Raw genomic sequence first — 22,945 nt, 5'->3', positions numbered from 1 at the left:
CATCGAAATAAAGACGCACGCTGGGCTCATAACCTCTAGAAGTGTAAGCCATTTTGACTTTCAGAACAGTTTCAGATGGTTCGCCGTTACACACAAGTCCTGGGAGGTGACTTGTTTGTAGTAGACAGTTCCACAGAACAAAATATTCTTACCGTGTCGAAACCCGGGAAAAGAAACATGTGAAATTGCTCCAGAAAAGGTTTAATATTTATGAAGCAATTCTGGTTTCTGATTGGTTGGTAGCAGAACATGAATTTGATTCGTCAGTTCTTAGCAGCATCGTTTATAAATAGAATCGTCCGACTGTGTGGGATCATACCCCATTATTCTCAAAATATTGCAACAGGAATCGACACCAACAGGCTATTCTTGCCCTCGACATGCTGCATTATGCAGCTCCCCCATGACTCTGGAAGGTTAAGGGACACGTCTTTTTTAACATCAGTGATGTCTTGGTCCAATCAATAGAGTGTTCCCTTATGAACTTAAGTTTTGCAAATTTGCGCCCAGTAATAATATTTTCTCTCTCTCCTATCTTTTAAAATTCTAAACTTTCTTACGTGTGCCCACCACATGGTATTTTTTTTCTCTTTTAATTGACTCTATAAAATATTTTAACCATATTTTAAGACTAGGCATTGCCAGGCCTCACCCACCCCACTAGTGTGTGTGTGTATATATATATTAAATTCTATAATAGTAATTTATAAGTGGTTTAATTAGATGTAATAAGTAACCAATGGATTTAAATAAAACATGATTTGGAAAATAGATTAGGAAAATATATATATATATGTATGTATGTGTGTGTGTGTGTGTGTGTCTGTATATATATATATATATATATATATTTAGTAGAAATGGTAATTAATAAAAACTGAAGAAAGTGCTCAATACCGTTGTAGAGCAAATATGAGTTTTATTTTTTATTACCGTATCTTTCTGTTAAGTTACATTATTGTTTCAGCTACTTGGCCGTTTTTTGGCCGTCTGTAGCATCCTCAGACTTTTTACAGAAATGTTCGCTATATATATATATATATATATATATATATATATTAGTGATGGGACGATGCCAAAATTTTTCCCGATTCCGATTCCGTTCAAAATTTCCGATTCCGATCCGATTCCTGTAAAATTTATACATATTTAATTAGAGATTTTTTTTGTTTGTTTTTTCGTAAATTTTCAAATTATTACATTAACCCCTGGTTAATGTCCGCGTATATTTTATCTCAAATGTTTGCCTTGTAATTGATTAAAAATTGTTACACAACAAAACATTTATTTTGATTTTAAAACAAAGCTATATTGTACCAGTTCGTATTTACTGTATAGCATGCTACTTACATTAATAGTGGAAAATATTCGAAGATTGGTAGGCAAAATAAGAAAACGATGTAAGAACAATATATTTAACAACGCCACTTAGCAAAGCCACATCTCATTGTTACGAACGAATTTCTAAATAATAATATTACTATTATGAAAACCATTTTTAACGTGAGATTGCGTGAGCTTTCTGTGCTTTCTCTCGCAGCTAAATCCCTATTCCAAAATGAAATATTACTTTTATAGATTACGTGTTAGAACATTTTTTTAATTGGCGGAAAGAAAAGCGATCATTTAGAATTTAGAGTGTAAGATCAGTTTCGAATATAAATTTAACGTAAAATGATCATCATTTCTGGCCATCCTAATTCTTTATGGATATTAACTAAAGTGTTTCCCACTAAATTAAGTTCGGTTTGCAACGTTGTAAAACCATGTGTAATCGCTTAAAAAGTAGACACCCTATCCCCAATAAGCGCACATAATTTAAAATTGGTAACACACTACAGCTCATGTTACGTTATATTTATTTGTGAAACTGACCGTCTATTTTAAATTCCTAATCGTTTTATATTAGTGTTGTGTCGATTAATCGGAATCGGGAATCGGATAAATCGGTAATTTTGGGGGTATCGGAATCGGTATTGGAATCGGAAAAATTTGTGCCTAATTTCCGATTCCCAAATCGATTCTTTTAATATTTTTAAAAAGTTCATTTTCAATTGTTTGTACCGATTATAAATATTTCTTTCTTTTAAACTATTAGTAAAACTAAAGAAGATCTAAACTTATTTTATATGCGTAAAATAAACAAAACAAAAATTGAAACTTTGCGAAAATTCGCTAGGTAACCTTTAGAAGAATGCAGTTTATTTTCAAAGTAGCGAAAGAATTGTGTAAAATTAAAGAAATATTTTGCCCAGAAAAATAATATCAAACATTATTGCTAATTAAATGAAAAGTAGAATATAAAAGTGTTGGGTTTTGTCGGTATGTTTGCTGCTCCCTCACTCGGCAATCAGTATTGACAAATATAACAAGCCGTGCATGCATGGTCCCCCTCTATGTGAGGAGGGGGGATCGAATAAAGTGATAAAAAAAGTGATACATAACTGATAAAAAAAACAATTTTGAGTGAAAAAAAAATTTTCAAAAGTTTTCAGAAAAATGACTAAGTTCAACTTTTGCTCCACACCCAATATTAGCCCTAAAACCTCCAGGGCTTGTGACTCTGATTTTTCCCAGGGTCAGTGATACTTCCATCAGATGTATATCAGGTATGCCCATGGTTTTGCCAAGTTTCAGAAAAATCTAATGAATGGATGAAAAGTTATTCTGAAAAATATGTCAATTTTGTCTATTTAGAGTCATTTTGAGGTATTTTTTTTTACCTCTTTTGCCCCCATGGGGGAGCTGATTACTTGTAAAAATGGACAAACGGCTATGTTTCAGGCCTTAAGACATGTAAATTTGAGTTCAGCACCATAAAAAAACACTAAATAGAGATACATAATCACATTTTAGACAAATATGAAAAAAAGAGCCTAAAAAAGGGGTGGTTTTTAGCCCTAAAAGTTCCCGGGGGCGCAAACCAGAGTTTGCCAGCGTCAGCGATACTGAATTTACATTTGCAACAATTGCCTTCACATTTTGGACAAGTTTCAGTAAAATCTAATGGACGGGAAAAAAGTTATGGGGCCAAAAGTTTCATTTTTGCCATTTTGGGCATTTTTGACCCCTTTTCAGCCCCTGGGGGAGCAACGAGAGTTTTCTTAAAAAAAAACTCGATGTTGTGCACATCTACGTATTGGAGTACAACTTGTGGCAAAATTTCAGAAAAAAGTAATGGACGGTTATCCGGGAATCATCCGGACGAACGGACGAACGAACGGACGAACGCCACTGAAAACTATAGTCCCTCTCCGATAAATCCGGGGGGACCAACAAGGAATGGGCAAAATTGTGAAAAGGCTTGGCCTTTGATTTAATTTGAAATATGCTTCCAGTGTGATTTTCTTTGATTCTGCCGGTATTGTTTATGTTTATACTTAAGGATTGCTACGACGGCACGGCGCCAATGTCGTCTGAAGCCGAGGCCTCCGTGAGATATATATATATATATATATATATATATATATATATATATATATATATATAACGGAGGCCTCGCTGAAGCCCGCCAATCTCACTCAAAAGTTGAGTTGAAAGTATTATGGGGTAATTAACACCTTCGATGCCGTTGGTTTCGACAACAATACATTTTCACACCCACTTGCCAAATTTCTCAAGGAGTTTAATATGAAAAGATTTCAAACGAATAGAGTTTTATTTTATTTTCCTGGAGCCACATTGTCTGACACCGTCGCATTATTTACGGGTTTCGGAAAAGTTAAAAATATACATGAATATCTCACAATGTCTGGATAAAATAGATAAAGAGAAAAAGTCTGGATAAAATAGATAAAGAGAAAACATTTAGAAATTTTTCAGATTGAAAAAGAAATTATATTTACATTTAAAAGTCCCCCCTCATTAAAATTCTACTTTTGGACGATATTTGTAAACCCACTAAAAACCAAATTATTTTTAGATCTAGGATGAAGCTCTAAACTGTCTTCACGTATTAAAAAAGGGTGCTTGTGCAGTTTACACTATGTTAAAAAACGAAAAATAAAAAAATATATATATTCTACGTACTCGTTATGGAATGAAGTTCTCATAAAAAAATCACGTAATTTCATCAAATAGTTTTTATTTTATGCCGTAAAAACGATTTGGGAAATTCGGAATCTTCCTAAAAAAACTGCGATAATTAGTCAAGGAAGCGTAAAACAAAAACTATTTAATGAAATTACGTGATTTTGTTATGAGAACTTCATTCTATAACGAGCACGTAGATCTATAGAGTTTAGTTTTACTAATAGTTTAAAAGAAATAAATATTTATAATCGGTACCAGCAATTGAAAATTAACTTTTGAAAAATATTCAAAGAATCGATTTTGGAATCGGAAATTATACACAAATTTTTCCGATTCCGATGCCGATTCCCCGAAAATTACCGATTTAACCGATTCCCGATTCCGATTCATCGGCACAACACTAATATATATATATATATATATATGTAACTACCTTAATAGCATAATTTTAAGTATTTTCCATATGAAGATAAATATTTTTATATAAATATAATTATATATATGTATGTATGTATGTATGTGTGTGTGTATGTATATATATATATATATTTAGTAGAAATGGTAATTAATAAAAACTGAAGAAAGTGCTCAATACCGTTGTAGAGCAAATATGCGTTTTATTTTTTATTACTGTATCTTTCTGTTAAGTTACATTATTGTTTCAGCTACTTGGCCGTTTTTTGGCCGTCTGTAGCATCCTCAGACTTTTTACAGAAATGTTCGCTATATATATATATATATATATGTAACTACCTTAATAGCATAATTTTAAGTATTTTCCATATGAAGATAAATATTTTTATATAAATATAATTAGCTAATGAAAATAAACAGAATAAATAAAACTTTATAACCTTGTTATATAGGCCTAATGAATTTCGATACTGATAGCATATAGGATGGCAAAATGTATCTAAATTAATATTTAATATGAACAATGAAGGTAAGTATGTTAATATATTACACATAATATATTATTTTAATGGGGAGTGATAAAAAAGAGCGTACATATATATTATAAAATTAGGAGGGGGAGGAAGAATTGAATATTGATTTAGTATCGGGAATAAAAATGGATCATGCTATTATTACTTAGTTTGATAGTAATGTTTATAGATGGTGATGTTGAGTTCGTTAAGTAAGGTAATTTATCGATTAGAACAACTAAATGGTAATAATCATAATATTAAAAATGTATTTATAGTAATCAGACTCCAAATATTGATCTAAAAATAAAATGTATATGATGCAACAAGTGATTATATAATAATTAAGTGATTGATTTTGCGCTACAAAACAGAGACTGTCAACAATTGTAGAAGTCAATAATTGATTGATAAGTGGTTCCAAATGTATGAGCCAAATGATTTAATTGTTAGAATGAATGTAAAAATCAATGTTAAGATATATCTATTGTAAATCTACTAAGACAAACTATATATATTTTTTAATATATATACTCATTAAATTTATGTCTATAAATTCATTTCGGAATTATTAGTTAAATTATGAAAAATAAATAAATAACATTTTTTAATTAAAGTACATAGGAGAGGGGGTTTAAAGTATAAGGAAAACCTGAGTGAGATATGGTCTAGAATTTTTAGGTCTAAACAATATTTATAAATCTTATTGACTTGAATTCTAAGTAGAATTAGTTTTAACTTAAATATAAATTTATTTAATTATAATTAAAATAACATGTTATCAGAGTAAGAAACTCTGAAACATACTTATTAGAGAATTAGGATATATACAAAGTTAAACAATAATTATACCTAAGTAAGGAACAAGTTCAAAAAATGTTTATTAATACTAGATTGATGTATGTAGAATTGAGTAAAGTTTGTGAAATGGAAAAATTCTAAATATTATTTCAATATAAATAATAATGATGGTGTTGATATTGATAATAATATGAATAAATAAATAAATAAAAATTAAAGTACATGGAAGCAACTAATTAATTTACAATTCAACATTAGAAGATATGAAGTATAACTTAATAACTTATGACTAACAATTGAAATAATTTTTAATACTAACATGTTATATTGTAAAAATTAGTGAAATAATTTATAATAGAAACCGTTTTAATTTTTTTAAATAATATTAAGTGAAAGACATTAAAACTATATTAAAATTACTTATTAGTTGAATATGGATGTCTATTTAAATAAATATAAGTGAAGTTAATATTTCGTTAGATTTGTTCCAAGGGAAGTAATTCTGCCTCACTTTATTAATGTAAATTCAATTATTTATAATTACAATATAAAGGAGTTTTCAGATTATATTTAAAATTAACAAAATGTAAGTATAGTTTTTGAATTGTATGATTTTAAAAATTATAATTGTAATAATTAATAAGCTTGATTATAATAGCTAACAGAACTGAATTATGTATGGTTTTCAATTCAAATCAATTGATTAGTTATGATAACCGACCATAATGATCAATCATTCTTCTTGTTTTTTTTTAGCTTAGTTTCGTATATACAAACATGTATCATAGTTTATAATTTGTTGATATTATTTTCATAAGTATGTATACACAAATTAGAATGAATAAATTTACTAATTATTAAATAGAACATTTTGGTAGAAGATCCATAAATTAATTAAAATTGTTAGCACGAATAGTTGGGTTTAATGACTTTGTTTGATAAAAATTCAATATGGCGTAATGGAAAAATAAAAAGGTATTTGCAGCTTCTCTTCTAATATTCGGATTTTAATCATGTCAAATCACATTTTAATTCCTTTTGACGGATTGATTGTTGCTATTTCTTCTGATGAGTTAAGGGCATAATAGATTCACTGATTAATATAACAATTAATTGATTGATTTTGTGCTACGAAACAGATACTGTTAAGAATTGTATAAGTCAACTGAATTAAAGGAATAAATTATAAGATGATCAACATCATGAATTTTGGAATATAACTTTTGTCATTTATTCTCTATATTGCTCTGTAATTACACTGAACTTCTTAAATAAGGATTGATATATATTGTAAGAAATATATTTCTACAGAAATATATATATATATATATATATATATATATATATATATAGGGTTCTACATTTGTGAGTGATTTTCAAAGTGGTGATTAGAAATAATGAAACGCTTATCTTTTGGCGATTGTATTTCTTTGACTGACAATCTTCCAAAGCTCACTACTGAGTGAAAAATATCTTTTCAACTTTTTTTTTTTTTTTAAATAAAACAAACAAAGTTAAATTATTTAAACAAGAAAAGTTTAATAGAACAATATAATCTTTTTTTTTTAATGAAGGCTGTTTAAAAAAATATCTGAAGAAATTAGAATGTTTATACCTTCAAGTGTCAATATAAAATTTCTTGTATGTTTAGAATTACACTTATTAAAAAATACAAAAAAAAAACAGAAAAATCTTTATGGTGTACATACTCGTCATAGAACGAAGATGTCATATTCTAAAAATCATATGGGTTTGGCTAGTAACTTTTCTATTTGGCTAGTAAACGAAAATATTTAGTCATCAAAGGTCAACTAAAAATAAGTTTGTCTATAGAGCCTTATAAAGATAAGATTTTGTCAAATAATTTAGAATAAGTATTTAAAAATAATTATAATTAAAAATAAAATTTTGAATAAAGCAAGAGATTTTGGAACCCAATTGAATTATTTGCATTTGTATCAAGTGTAATAATTTTATTGGTTAATGAACAAAAATGAAAATAACTGGTGAATACAAACAATTGTTTACTAAAGGAAATATTGGCTTGGATATATTACGTAATCAATGAAATTGATTGAAATTTCAATTAAAAAGGTCAACTAGAGATAAGTTTGTCTGGAGAGCCCTGGTACATACATTCTAGTCTATGTAAATACAGATTTGACTAAAAGGTGCACATTAGCATGGCTATAGTTTGAAATATTTTTTCAAAATTTTTCGGAAAATATTAACTAGCAGGGCTACCCAGCATTGCCCGTTTTTTTTTGGAGGTGTGTGTACAGGGAAGCAGGGGGGGGGTAAAGTAAAGAATAACCCTGTTTAAATATAAAAATAAAAACGAGGTCAAACTTCTTTAAAAAATCGGCAAAAAAAAAAAAAAAACCAGCGAACAAACGTAAAACTTCTTTAAAAAAGAAATCGGAAAAAGCAAAAATCAGGGGGGAAAAATGATGGACGTGTTCGGAAAAACAAAAACAAAAAAAGTGAAAAAAAAATGGCATAAATAACCCTTTGATTCGGTTAACTCCATGGTGCATTTCACCCAGTAGAATTAAAATTCCATTCCAGTTTTTTTAAGCAACTACGAAGTAAAGAAAATCCAAACCGGTGTTCCTTCGTAACTGCCTCTTGTGGACGATCCCACAACAGTGTTAAGTGGTGGCAGGCGAAAGAGGAATTTATTAGAGAGAAAAGATTTTACCACTTCCATTGATTTTAACCAATTTTGGCCGTGGACTCTCAACAGATAGAATATAGGAATTTACGATTATCGAGGAAGTGGATAGGTAATAGGCCTATAACACACCTCAGATATTGTGCTACAGTTTGTGCATATTACATTTGCATGAAATGTCTTGATTTTTAATCCTATTAAGGTCAAAATCAGAGGGGAAAAATGGGTTCATTTTAAGATGACTTATTAGTATTTTTAAACTATTAGGTTAAGAAAGTTCTCAAAGATATCGAAAACGCCTTCAGCGATTTCATTGCCACTAGAACACAAGATTTTTACGTCACTGGCATAAATACATTTGTTTTGCGTTGGCAAAACTGTGTTGATTCTGATGGTGCTTATTTTGATCAATAAATTTTTGTTTGAGCCGAGATATGTTCATCTGAATTCAAAAGTTAAAAACTGCAAAAACTTTGTCATCATACTAATTTTACCGTTCTTTTTTGTACACCAAAAGTCTTTAGATTTTGAGAAGTCTTACATATTTACCGTTACCGCTTGCAAAAGCTAGATCTACAGTATTATTTAATTCTTTAATAAGTTCTTCGTATGGTACTTTTGCATAAAGTCATGTTACTTTGGATTTAGCTTTTTGTTGTTGAGAAATTAAGCTATCTAATTTTATTTATATTGGATGCTAGCAGGAGTATCTGGTGTTGCCCAGGTGTGGAGAGGTGGGGTAGGGTTGGGGAGGAAATCAAATGGAAAGAGGTGTTAAAAAAAAAAAAAGTGGTAGTAGTGGGGGTGCCCAAGTGTAGAGAGGTGGGGAGAGGAAATCAAAACAAAAGGCAGCCCGGGTGAAGAGATATATATAAAAAAAAATTGGTAGTAAGCAGGCAGACTAGAACCCATAACGCGAAGGAGGAAAAGAAGGTGAAAAATAAACGGAAGTCACAAGCGTTGAATGGAAATGACTTGCAAAAATGTTGACGAAAAAACTGACCCCTTCTTGTAGAAAACTGTCCAGTTGAGGGTGAAGGAATTAATGTTTTTGGCCAATTTTTCAATATTTGTCATCCAAGTAACCGAGCTTTAAAGCGATACCAATTTTGTCACATGCCGACTTGTCTGTCAGAAAGTTTTGGCAGACATACAAACACACACATTTTGCCTTTCATATCATAGACTAGTGGGGGGTGCCCGGTGTTGCCCGGGTGTAAAAGAAAAAAATTTGGTAGGGAAGTAGGCTCGAACCCGAAGCCTTGAAGCGAATAGCCTGACAACTTACGATACTACACGGGCAGAGAAGTGAGGAAGGGTGAAATTAAACATTTAAAAAAGCAGGTGGTTAAACAAACGTGTGGTCAAACATCACGCCATAGCAGTGGAGAAAATGAAATCACAGCAAATTTTGTAACATAAGAAAAAAATCAGACAACCTCCTTTCATAAATCGGACATATTATAATCTAGACAGTATATAAAAAGTTGTAAGATTTAGTGACCTCACCTAGCCCCCCTCCCCCGGCCCCAGGAGAAAAGCCTTTGGTTGGACACATGAAAAAAATGCACAAACACATTTTCGCTTTTATGTTATAGATGAATTATTTACCACCCAAAATAGATTTATATTGCTATAGAATTTCCTTTGCTGGTGAAAATTATTTATTTAAACACTTTAGATACAGCCTTACTTGAGGGATTAATCATATACATCTTTGAGGCAACAATAATCAGGGTGCTGGGTACTTTTTTTTTGTGCGTTTTAGGGTTAAGTATCCAATACATACATTTTTTTTTCCACAAAGGAGTCATCACTTTTCAAGGCCTAGAAGCCACTTGAGGAGGATAAGGGTTAATAACTGTACAGTAGTCAATGGGGACATGTCAGAGTAATCATTAGTAGTGGAAATTTGGTAAATTGGATTAAGACAACCATATTGCAGTCAGTTGGAAAGCAGGAAAACGGAACAGAGTTTCACAGGCGTGCAGCTCTAAGAAAGAAGCTTTGTTCATGGAATCCATGTTTAGGTTTAGGCGCAGATAATGAGTGAGGGAAATTATCAATAGTGGTTTCAGCTAGACAAATGTTTTTTTTTTTAATCCTAATTTTTCACTAATAATAATATATAAAATAAATTCAAGCTTATTTCCTCTCAGAAATTACTCTATTAAACATATAAACAACAATTTTGCTAAATTCTAAAGTCCAAGATCATATTCATCTTACCCATCATTTTTTCCTAAAAAACTTCAGCACATTTTTACAAATCTGTTTCAGTCATGTGGAACATGTCAACATTAGATATTTCTTGCATGGACTTGTCAGAAAAAACAGGCCGACATAAGTTTTTTGCTCCTTTCTGAATTTTCCATATTATATTGCTATCTTTAAGAACTTTTTGATGTTTTCTGACGAGTCCACAAAAGGAAATTGACATACAAATATTGATTGTTCCTCATAAACAAAACAGATTTGTAAAATGTACCAATTTTTTTTTTTAATGATTGATAAAATAAATAAAACTTCAGAATATAGCAAAATTGTTGGCAAACAAAATCGAATTTGCGGACTGGTTCCTTCTGTACCTGACAAGGACTTCTCGTTTTCACTGACCATTTGTCCGAAACATTAGCATGTCCATTGTCACGACCATGTAAATTTGTTCATATTAATAAAAATATATCTTTCTTTTCCTTTATTGAGCACTTTTAATAACCTCAGTAAATACATTAGTTATCACTCTTGGATACCTTTAACATTTCAAAGTCCATAGGGAAAGAACTGACACATACAAAGTCCCTTTATATTATTGTTCTGGGGTAACTGACACCCCTATTCCTGTCTTCACATGGACTCTCCCATCGCTGTGAAAGGCAGCCATTTTGGACTCTCTAATCAGAGATTCCATGCCAGCCTAATCGTTGACATGACTTTACAGACTCTCCTGTTTGATATTGTGAACCCCTAAAAATAGGCCACAACAATTATATACTAGCGAGGGTACCCAGCGTTGCCCAGGTGTTTATAGGTGTGTGTGCTCGGGCGGGGGTTGGAGGAGGGTGGGGGTGGGGGGGACAATCAAAACAAAAGAATAAGCGAAGTAATAACCCTGTTTAAATATTATATAAAAAGAAACAATGTTAAAACTCCCTAAAAAAATTGTTGCCCGGGCGTTTGTGTCGGGGGGGGGGATGATAAAAAAAGTATTGGTAGGTAGGTAGGATCGAATCTGAAGCCTTGAGGCGAAGTTGGAAAATAAAGTGTGAGAAAAACCTAACATGTTAACCGTTCGGCCAACAAGAAAGAGTAACTGAAACACATTTGGATTTATTTAAGTAGAAATAGAATTGACAGGTGCCCGCACTTAATGACTTAATGAGGTCAAATATCAGTAGCGGAGTTAACTTTTATTGCGGGACAGTTTTTTAATGAGGTCAAATAGTAGTGCGGACTTAACATTTACTGCAAGGCAGTTTTTGTTTCCCCAAGATGTTGGGGAGAAACCAGCTCCACATAAAAAATGGGTTGTCCAAATTGAATAGCAATTGTCTGATATAAGGAGAAACTCCGCATTGATCAAAACTGATTGCTTCTGGACGTTCCCGGCACAATTAGTTTCACTTTTATACGAAAAAGCCGAATCAACACGTGGCAATTGAAAAACAAAATCTCAAAAATAGTGCGTAAAAGTCGGGCAAATTAAAGATAGACTTGACTACTGTTCTTAAGTCGCAGATATTATAATTTAGACCACATATAAAAAGTTTTAAGGAGTGAGCCAAGTGATCTCAAATATTAAGTCTGGATGAATTTATCGCTTAACCAATGATGGATTGGTTGGTTGGTTGTTTTTGTTTTACGGCATATCAACCCTTTTCGGGTTATTTAAGCCAAAGATTTTTAAGAAAAATTTTTTTAATAGAATATATTTGTTGTTTTCACGTCGGTTTCTATTTAACCCATAGTTGGGACTACCACTCCGGGTCAGAGTGGACCTGGGAGCAATGGTAATTAAAGGGTGGCTCCACACTCCCCAAAGCCCACAAGCTGGGGCCTCACCACTGGATATAGTTTAAGGTCATATCCAGGACCCCCATTGAGGGACTTTTACCCTCTGCAGGGGGGCAGTCGGCGTATTCTAATGCCCCACCGACAGGGCCACCAACGATGGAAGGTGACCTGTTGGTTTTTCTGTTTCTATATTTCTCTTGCAGTCTTTGGATTACTACATTGATTGAAAGAACAATTTTTTTATGAATTTATGAATTTGAGCTACTTTGAATTATTTTTCCAACCAGATTACATTACCCACTGGATTTTAAATTCTGACTCTTGGATTCCTTTTAAAGAATTCTCTTTCACTTTTCGGATTACTATTGGAAGAGTCTTCAAACATGCAGGAATATTATTCCTGGTTTGTTTTTGTTCTTTTTCACATTTCCTCACACGTTTTTTTTTAACGGACACAAATATTTTGTAAATTTATGACTATCATTTTTTTTTTTTTTTTTTTTTTTTTTTTTTTACTCCTGTTCACCCCTTACAAAGCATATCGCCACTTGGATGTAAGGGGCTACTATTTGGGGCCATGTCTAGGAAAGATTATTTGTTTATGTTACATTTAAACTTTTGCATATCAGTACAGCCAGGGAAGCAGGCAGCAGGAAGGGAATTCTAAAGTCTAGCTGTTTGAGGGAAGAAACTATTAGAATAGAAAGCTTTCTGGCATTTAGGGACATCGACAGTGAAAGGGTGAGATTTTGTTGCTAAACGGATTTGTCGGGGATATGTATGTCGAGAAGGTACAAGTGAAACAAGTTCATCAGAACACATTCCATTAAAATATTTATAAAACAGGCACAGAGATGCAACATTGCGGCGATGGGAGCTTAGTTGATAAAGTGGGACCGATTAGATGGACAATTCTTTTTTGGACTTTATCTAAGAGGGAGAGACTAGTGGTAGATACACCAGCCCAGATGTGGCAACAATACTCCATGCATAGGCGAATGGTGGCTTTGTAGAGGTATAGAATACTCTCAGGTGTGAGTAGTACTCTAGCACGATAGAGGGAACCTACCTTCTTTGCAGCAGCTTTTGCAATGTCCTCTATATATTTGTTCAGGTTCATATTGCACGCAAATGTTAGGCCAAGGAGTTTGAAAGTAGAATTCTCAGGTAGGATGCTATCTGTCATGGATATAGGCAGTTGGAGAGGCGTCTTGTAATTGTTAAAGGAGAGCAGCTTAGTTTTACCAGCATTAAATGTTACCATTTATTTGTGGCCCCATTCCATTATAGTCTGGAGGTCATTTTCTAATGATTCTGCCATTGTCAGATTTATGTACATCTGTTCTTCCCTCATGCATATTATAGAGTGTTTTATCATTAGAAAATATATAAATTGATATACAAATATCATAAACTGTAGTTTCATTTAATGTCTTAACCAGCAAATTCTAGCCCAGCTACAATTATAATTTGCTAATTTCTTTCTGTCCTCTGATGAGGAGAATAGCAAGAATCACATTCTTTAAAACTCTGCGGAATAAGGACTTTGAAAATTGTTTTCAGGAGTATTCTGTCGAATAATAAAAATAATTGTAAATTTTAACTTACAGTTTTAATTTCCTTTCTCATACATACATATATATATATATATATAAAAATAAAAATATAAATAAAATATATATAAATAAAAAATTTAATTATTTTAATTAGTAAAAAAAAAAAAAAATAATTATGACAGCCCCTTTAAGAAATTCATTTCTTATCGTTGAGCACTTTCAGTTGAATTAAAAGTCAGTCAATTTAGCTCTTATGCATAGATCATCGTATAACAATTAGATCACTGTCTGTCTGACGTAATGAACATTTAAATTAAAACGTTTAAAATTCAACGCTATTTCATGCGATTAATGGTAGCCGAATGGATACGGTCTCTGCTAATCGAGCCAGAGATGTCTCGTGTCGCGGGGTTCGAATCGTTCGGCTGGTGTTAATCGTGACACCCTGCACTGAAGAATCCCGAAAGGATGAAACACTAGTGTCTGTAGGTATTTAATTATTATAGTAAAAAAAAAAAATAATTATGACAGCCCCTTTAAGAAATTCATTTCTTATCGTTGAGCACTTTCAGTTGAATTAAAAGTCGGTCAATTTAGCTCTTATGCATAGATCATCGTATAACGATTAGATCACTGTCTGTCTGACGTAATGAACATTTAAATTAAAATGTTTAAAATTCAATACTATTTCATGCGGTTGATGGTAGCCGAATGGATACGGTCTCCGCTAATCGAGCCAGAGATGTCTCATGTCGCGGGGTTCGAATCGTTCGGCTGGTGTTAATCGTGACACCCTGCACTGAAGAATCCCGAAAGGATGAAACACTAGTGTCTGTAGGTATTTAATTATTATAGTAAAATAAAAAAAAATAATTATATATATATATATATGTATACACACACACACAAGTGTTGAGACGATTTATCAAAATCAGAACTTTGGGGATATTGGAAAAATTTATTCCTATTTTCCAATGCTAAAAACGATTCTTTTGTCTGTTGGTTGTAATGTTGAATAATAAATATTTATTGATTTTAAACCAGTAAAACCAAAAATCTATAGATCATTCTCCCACAAGTTTGTTTTTATGTTTGAGAAAATATCTGCATATTTAATATATGTAATTGGGGAAAAAATAACTTTATAGTCAAACATTTAGAGATTTATAAAGAATCGGAATCAGTAATTGTATCGGAATCGTAACATTACTTATATATATATATATATATATATATGTAGAAGAAGCATCAAAAAGGGTGATGGCTTACCTAGTCGTTCTTGCAAAGTGCTAACCTCTTGTGATAGAGTCTCCTCCACCGTATTCTTTTCCTGTTGTTCGGCAAGAACCCTGTCTTTTAAGAAGAGAATCTCGCTCTTTAGAGCGTCTTCGAGATGTTCTTTGGCAACCTTGGCTGCAATGATCTCTTCTCTGTAATTCAGCAACAACAGTTGCATCTCCTGTGAACAACAATGGGAAAAAAAAATGAGCTCTAAAATAAAAAGAAATTGAGTTCAATGCTAAAAGAGAAAAATAACAATTTTGAAATAAGAAATTGTTGATAAAAAAGACAATTTCCAAAAGCTTAGATTTTTAGTGGAATTAAAATAAAAGTAGTTGAAAAAAAAATATTTTCAACATAAACTATAAAAAAGTATTGTAAAAAATATTTTTAACAAATACTATAAAAAGTATTTGAAAAAAAATATTTTCAACATAAACTATAAAAAAGTAATTGAAAAAAAATATTTTCAACATATACTATAAAAAAGTATTTAGAAAAAAATATTTAACATAAACTATAATAAAGTATTTGAAAAAATATTTTCAACATAAACTATAAAAAGCATTTGAAAAATAATATTTTCTTACTTCAAGATTATTTGGAAGATTAATATCCTCGTTCTGTAATTGTTGGGAATGCTTTGAGTGTTTACCCACAAGAACATCATTTTCCTTTGTCAATCGATCCAGCTGAAAAAAATGAAAATTAGTATTTCATATATGGATTAAATTTTACTTAAATATATTTCATTAAATAAATAAAATCATTTTATATATATATATATATATATATTAAATCATATTTGATTTTAATTATATCTGATGAGATGTAAATATGAAAATTTTTAAATGACAAATCAGACAATTTTAAATTGTATGATTTAGGTTCAAACAATTGTAATATCCGTAAAGAATACAAATATGAAGTTATTCCATTTTGTTGTTTTTGGTTTTGCCACTATATATATATATATATATATATATATATATATATATAAATAAAAATTACACTGTCTCGGCAGCCGTGTTAAACCAGTATAGCTAAAATCGATAGATCATCCCCGACAAATATACTTTTACGATTAGAAAAATATTTGCACATTTAACGTGTGTTTTTATGGTAATTTAGAAAAAAATACCACTATATAGTAAAATATTTAGAAGGTTATAAATAATCAGAATCAGGAATTTAGTATGGAATTGGTACTTGTATCAGAATAGGGAAAAATACTCCAATATTTTTCTTAATTCCAATACTGTACAAAATTCACGATTTTGATAAAATTTCCAATTCCAATAAAATTACTGATTCCGATTCCTTATAAATCTCAAAATATTTAACTGTATTAGCTGTATTTTCTCTGATTACTGTAGAAACACACACGTTAAATGTGCAGATATTTTCTTAAACATGGAAATATACTTGTGGGGCAAGATCTATCGATTTTAGCTTCACTGATATTTTAAAATCAATAAATATTTATTATTGTATCATTATTACCAGCAATGGAAGATTTTGGTTTAAACAAAATCAAATAAAAAAGACAAAAGAATCGTTTTGGCATCGGAAAATCGGTACAAAGTTTTCCAATTCCAATACTGATTCCCTCAAATATTCCGATTAACACTAATAAATAATATATATACATGCCTGCTTCCCTCCGGACTACAACTTGGATGTCTTCAAGTCTAATGTTAACAAATTCCTAATGAACCGCCCCCCCTAATTAAACACTTCATCAAATCTCCTCACTAACGTAATGTACTTGCAATAACCCTTATCCCTGAGTGGCTTCCGGGCCTTGATAAGTGGTGATCACTGTGTAAAAAAAAAAAAAAAAATATATATATATATATACATATATATATATATATATATATATATATATATATATACTAGCCTGGGGGCCCGGCGTTGCCTGGATGTTTAGAGGTGTGTGTTAGGCAAAAAAAATAAGTGGTAGTAGGCAGGCAGGCAGGCTTGAACCCGTACTGCGAAGGAGAAAAGAACGTGAAAAAAAAAAAAAATGTGACGTCTTTGCCGTTGCGTCCATCGCCAAACCGGAAGTGGCAAATGTTTGAATTAAGGCTAGACAATCGAAAAGTGGGGATGACTTTCGAAAATATCGACAAAAATGCCACCCCCTCCCTGTAGAAAAGTGCTCAGTTAAGGGTGAAGGAATTAATGTTTTTAGCCAATTTTTCGATATTTGTCGTCCGAAGTTTCAAGCTTCAAAACGATACCGATCTTGTGAAAATCCATCACCTCTGCCGAAAGTTTTAGGCAGACATACAAACATACATAGATACATTTAAACAGACAGGTGAGATTTATATTATAGATGATGATTGCAACATCTTGTCAGACAAGTGCCACTCCCCCTGTCACTGAGCTTCCATGTGCCCGAAGATGATTTTTCAGTCCCGCTAGCGATTTGCATACCCTCAAGCAGACATAACCTCAATGGTGGTCATTGGTTTGGATGAAACCAACAGTAACGGGACTTATCGTTGTGCACTTTCACGTGATTACCAAGACCTGCCCTGGCCAATAGAGCCTGGTCATACACCTCACAGATGCAGAGATCACCATAATTGGGTGGCAAGGTTTAGTGCTTCCTACATGCTCTCTTAAGCTTTGCTCGGTCTATCTTGGCTGCCTCAAAGTGTTCTGCGCTCCTGTATATCAGTGCCCTCCACTGCATGCGATCAGACGCTAGGGACTCCAAACTGTTAACAGGGATATGAAAGCTCACCAAACTCTCCTTGATGCTATCACGAAAACGTTTTGGGCTTGTGCCGGGTTCTTTTGCCAAGAAGGAGCTCACCATAAAACAACTATTTTGGGAGTTGATAGTCATCAAGCCAGCCGAGATGACCTGCCCAACACATCTGGTTTTTTATAACAGTGGTAGCAATACCGGTGGTTTTTGCCCTATTCGATACACAGGTATCAGGGATGAAATTGTCCTATTTTAACCCAAGAATGGGTCTAAGGCAGTGTTGATGAAACCTGTCAAGCTGTTCCACATGTGACGGGTACAGAGTCCAGGTTTCAGAAGCAAGAGTAGGGATGGCAATACACATGCCTAATATACTGACATTTTAATTGTCAGAGTTAAATTATCATCAGACCAAATGCATCTGATGCCTTGCTGATTCTCTGTCTTATTTCTGCATCAAGAGCACCATCATTTCATACAGTACTACCAAGGTAGACAAAATTAGATACATACATACACATACATATATATTCTTTCATATATACATACATACATACATACACTAACATATATATTCTTTTGAAATACAAAAATAATGATATGAATAGATTTCCCCATAAAACTAAGATGGCAACTTATGGCCGGACGTTACAATATTTTAAAAATAAATGCTAAAATTTTAACAATATTTTTCATGGTTGAGATTGCCCATGAGGTTTGTTCCTTGCTAATGGAGTCAGAGATGTCGTTGTGGTTGGGTTTGAATCTCCCTACAGGTAACAATCATGGCACCTTGTACTGATGATTCCCAAAAGGATGAAACACTAGTGTCTGTAGGCATTAAAAAATTATTATTGTAATATATATATATATATATTTTGGTAGCAAGTCATTATTCAGGCAAGTCTGAATGAACATGACAGAGTTATGCTTTTTTCTGTTTTTCTGGAAATCTTTTCGATTTGCCGAGTGATCTTTTTTTATATTGGCTGGCATGTTGTATAGAATAGAGCCCAAATGTTTTTGTTCGGCCATGTTTTTCTTAAACGCTTTCTATTGGTGCATCCGATTATTGTCAGGAGCGGTTGTTGTTATCATTTTCGTTTTTTCTTTTCCTTTGAGGCTTGGTGTATTTATAGTCTCTCTCTCTCTCTCTCTCTCTCTCTATTGTGTTATAAAAATGTGTGCAGGATGGTTAAGGGCGAATTATTTTTATTTTTTTAATTGCAATTTTTTTATTTTATAGTTTATTTAGTTTCTTGTTAGTTATTAAATACTGTTAGTATATTTGTCCCCGTGTTAAATGAGATCCAGTTTTATATATATAAGAGAAAGAAAATTAAAACTGTAAGTTGAACTTTACAATCAAAATTTATTGTTCGACTGAATACTCCAAAAAACAATTTTCAAAGTCCTTATTCCGCGGAGTTTCAAAGAATGCTATTGTTATTATTATTCTCATCAAAGGACATAAAGAAATCAGCAAATTATATTTGTAACAATGCTAGAATTTGCTAGTTAAGGCATTAAGTGAAACCGCAACTTATTGTATTTATAAATTGACAAACAAAAACATGAAAAAATATTGGATATGTAAAAAAAACTAATATAAAAACAAACCGCGCATAATATTTCAGCTTGAATGAAACTCCTCTAGAGTTGATCCAAAATGCAAAACAGTTCTTTAGATAGAATTTATTCCAAAATAAATCCAGCGTGACAATGCATATAATCAGATTGGGAAGTTTTCAAAAATCCGATTGGAAAGTTTACAAAACAGCTGAAATAATGAAAATTGTTTTTTTCCAGACAGTGCAGTAGTCCAAAGAGAAGTTTGTCCCAAGTCAAACGGGACCTAATAGTAAAAGAGAGAAATCCAAAATGAGAACCTTCATCCTCGGCTTAAAAAGAAAAAGTGAAAGGTCTATAAGAGCAAGAAGTATTGCAGTTATGAAAATCTCAATAGTTGTTACGTAGAGTATATATAGAAAAAGTGAGGGATTAATAATTGTGAAATTATCAGGTTTACATAGGACGAAACATAACAAAACCCACTTTTTTCATGTACGATCATTTTGGAAACAACATCCTTTTAGTTATTTTATGTAAATATTGAATAAATAAAAGGATATTTTTTCTGAAACAATCGTGCATGAAAAAAATGGATTTTATGTTTCCCTCTATGTAGACTTCATAATTTCACAATTATTAATCCCTCATATTATATATAAATATATATATCAGGGCTCTACAGACAAACTTATCTTCAGTTGACCTTTGACAACTAAATATTTTCGTTTACTAGCCAAATAGAAAAGTTACTAGCCAAACCCACATGATTTTTAGAATATGACATCTTCGTTCTGTGACGAGTATGTAACTCAAAGATTTTTCTGTGCTTTTTTAATAAGTGTAATTCTAAATATACAACAAATTTTATGTTGATACTTGAAGGCAGTGGCGTACCTATATAAAATGGCGCCCATGGCAAAGTTTGAATGTGCGCCCCTTCTTAATAATTTATACCTTAGATATACCTAACTACTAATTTTAATCAAGCAATTTTTGCGCCCATGTCAGAGTGACGCCCATGGCACGGGCCACGCCTGCCATACCCTAGATACGCCACTGCTTGAAGGTATAAACATTCTAATTCAGATATTTTTTAAACAGCCTTCGTTAAAAAATAAAAAAAAGAGTATATTGTTCTATTAAACTTTTATTGTTTAAATAATTTGACTTTGTTCGTTTAATAATAAAAAAAGAAAAAAGTTGAAAAAGATATTTTTCACTCCGTAGTGAGCTTTGGAAGATTGTCAGTCAAAGAAATACAACCACCAAAAGATAAGCGTTTCATTATTTCTAGTCGACACTTTGAAAAAAAAATCACTCGCAAATGCAACTGTTTCACTCGCAATGTAGAGCCATATATATTCTTGTGGAATACAAAAATAATATGAATAGCTCTCACTATAAAACTAAGATGTCAACGTACAATATTTACGTTATTTTATACGTCTCATTTTCAACATTACATGCCTAAGAAAAGTTCTGTTTTTCTGCCGATTCCATTTTAGCATGCCTATATTGATTGAACCATGTAAATAAAACATGTCTGTAAAAACAATATTCAACCTTTAATATGTTGAAAGAATTCATGAAGATAAAATTTTGGAATATACTGAAAGTGTCATCCACTTATATATATATATATATATATAAGAAGTTAAAAAATATATATGGCGATTAAGCTACACAGAATATGCCGCATTTCATCCACGCTAGGATTCATCAGGGTTATCAGAGAATTTTGTGGTTGTCTCGTGTTTTTATATATGCACCTTCTATTGTGTTTTTAGTTAGCCAATTAGCTTTCTAGTTTCCACTACATCCTTCCTAATCAGCCAATGAGCAGGCACTTACAGGATAAAGGCCCAGTTGACCTCCGGTTGACTCGTTCCTTTGTGAGTGCTATTTTGTGTGGGAGCATAGATATCTATTTTAAATCTAGGTTAAATGGGTTTTTTTTTGCTAGTTTATATATGTGTGTGTGTGTGTGTGTGTGATAGTTTATGTATATGTATGTTTATTTGTTTATTTTCTATTGTTTTTGTTAGTTTTAAAATTATTTTGTATCTCTATCCTAGAGTACATTTTATCTTGTGAACACAGTTGTTCACTATTTCTCTCCTAGAGTTTAATAGATGTTGGGGTTCTTTAAAATATAGGATAGCTAATTTTTTATGAAGGCATAATCTCCATGGATCATCTAGGTCTCTACATGTGTTTGCTTGTCTTACTATTTTCCATTCGACTACCGGCAAATGTCCACTTTCCTGGAGTTCCCAGTATTTGTTTGCTAGAGTTGTTTTCATTTGGTGTTTTTTTATTATTCAATGTACTTTTGTGGTCATAATATCGAGTTTTGAAATCTAAGGAAGTCATACCTACGTAATATTTCTTGTTATTCGGGTTTTCTTTCGCAAATATTGTGGCCTGGTAAACTATGCTTTTGGTTAGACATTTATTTTGAAGTGGGCAAAGTATGCAGTATCTACAGTTGCATTGCTCGTTATTAGTATTTTTATTTCTAGTATGGTTGTCGTTGTCCGAATGTGAGGAATATTTTTTTACTAAAATTCCTCACATAGTAAAAAACAAATTCCTAACATAGTGAAAAAAAAACAAATTCCTAACATAGTGAAAAAAAACAAATTCCTAACATAGTGAAAAAAAAAAACAAATTCCTAACATAGTGAAAAAAAAAACAAATTCCTAACATAGTGAAAAAAAAAACAAATTCCTAACATAGTGAAAAAAAAAAAAACAAATTCCTAACATAGTGAAAAAAAAAAAACAAATTCCTAACATAGTGAAAAAAAAAACAAATTCCTAACATAGTGAAAAAAAAAACAAATTCCTAACATAGTGAAAAAAAAAACAAATTCCTAACATAGTGAAAAAAAAAACAAATTCCTAACATAGTGAAAAAAAAAACAAATTCCTAACATAGTGAAAAAAAAAACAAATTCCTAACATAGTGAAAAAAAAACAAATTCCTAACATAGTGAAAAAACAAACAAATTCCTAACATAGTGAAAAAAAAAACAAATTCCTAACATAGTGAAAAAAAAAACAAATTCCTAACATAGTGAAAAAAAAACAAATTCCTAACATAGTGAAAAAAAACAAATTCCTAACATAGTGAAAAAAAAACAAATTTCTAACATAGTGAAAAAAAAAACAAATTCCTAACATAGTGAAAAAAAAACAAATTCCTAACATAGTTAATAAAAAGATGTAACTTACCTCCATTTGCACTTCTTCTCTAGATTCTGTTAATCTTTTCTACAATAAAAAACAAAACAAAAAGTATATGCTTTTACAACAAGAAGAGATCATTTAATTAAGATTTTCAAAATTTTATACAATAAGG

The 22,945-nt window shown here is 31.6% G+C and overlaps 1 protein-coding gene across 2 annotated transcripts in view; it reads right to left on the bottom strand.

Moving 5' to 3' along the window:
- Positions 1–22,945, bottom strand: part of LOC145261083 (rab GTPase-binding effector protein 1-like) — a 297,945-nt gene that overhangs the window by 53,885 nt on the left and 221,115 nt on the right. For both annotated transcript variants that reach the window (XM_080119264.1, XM_080119263.1), the window contains 3 exons: positions 22,819–22,857; positions 15,875–15,976; positions 15,273–15,462 (listed from right to left, as the gene is read on the bottom strand). In XM_080119264.1, the coding sequence (XP_079975390.1) occupies positions 15,273–15,462; positions 15,875–15,976; positions 22,819–22,857 (331 nt within the window). The remainder of the gene's footprint in view (positions 1–15,272; positions 15,463–15,874; positions 15,977–22,818; positions 22,858–22,945) is intronic.

The sequence above is a fragment of the Euprymna scolopes genome, chromosome 37 (assembly GCF_053919585.1).
Source record: "Euprymna scolopes isolate OS-2025 chromosome 37, ASM5391958v1, whole genome shotgun sequence".
NCBI lineage: Eukaryota > Metazoa > Mollusca > Cephalopoda > Sepiida > Sepiolidae > Euprymna > Euprymna scolopes.
Note: the sequence above shows the minus strand (reverse complement) of the source record. Positions and strands in the feature narration are given on the sequence as shown.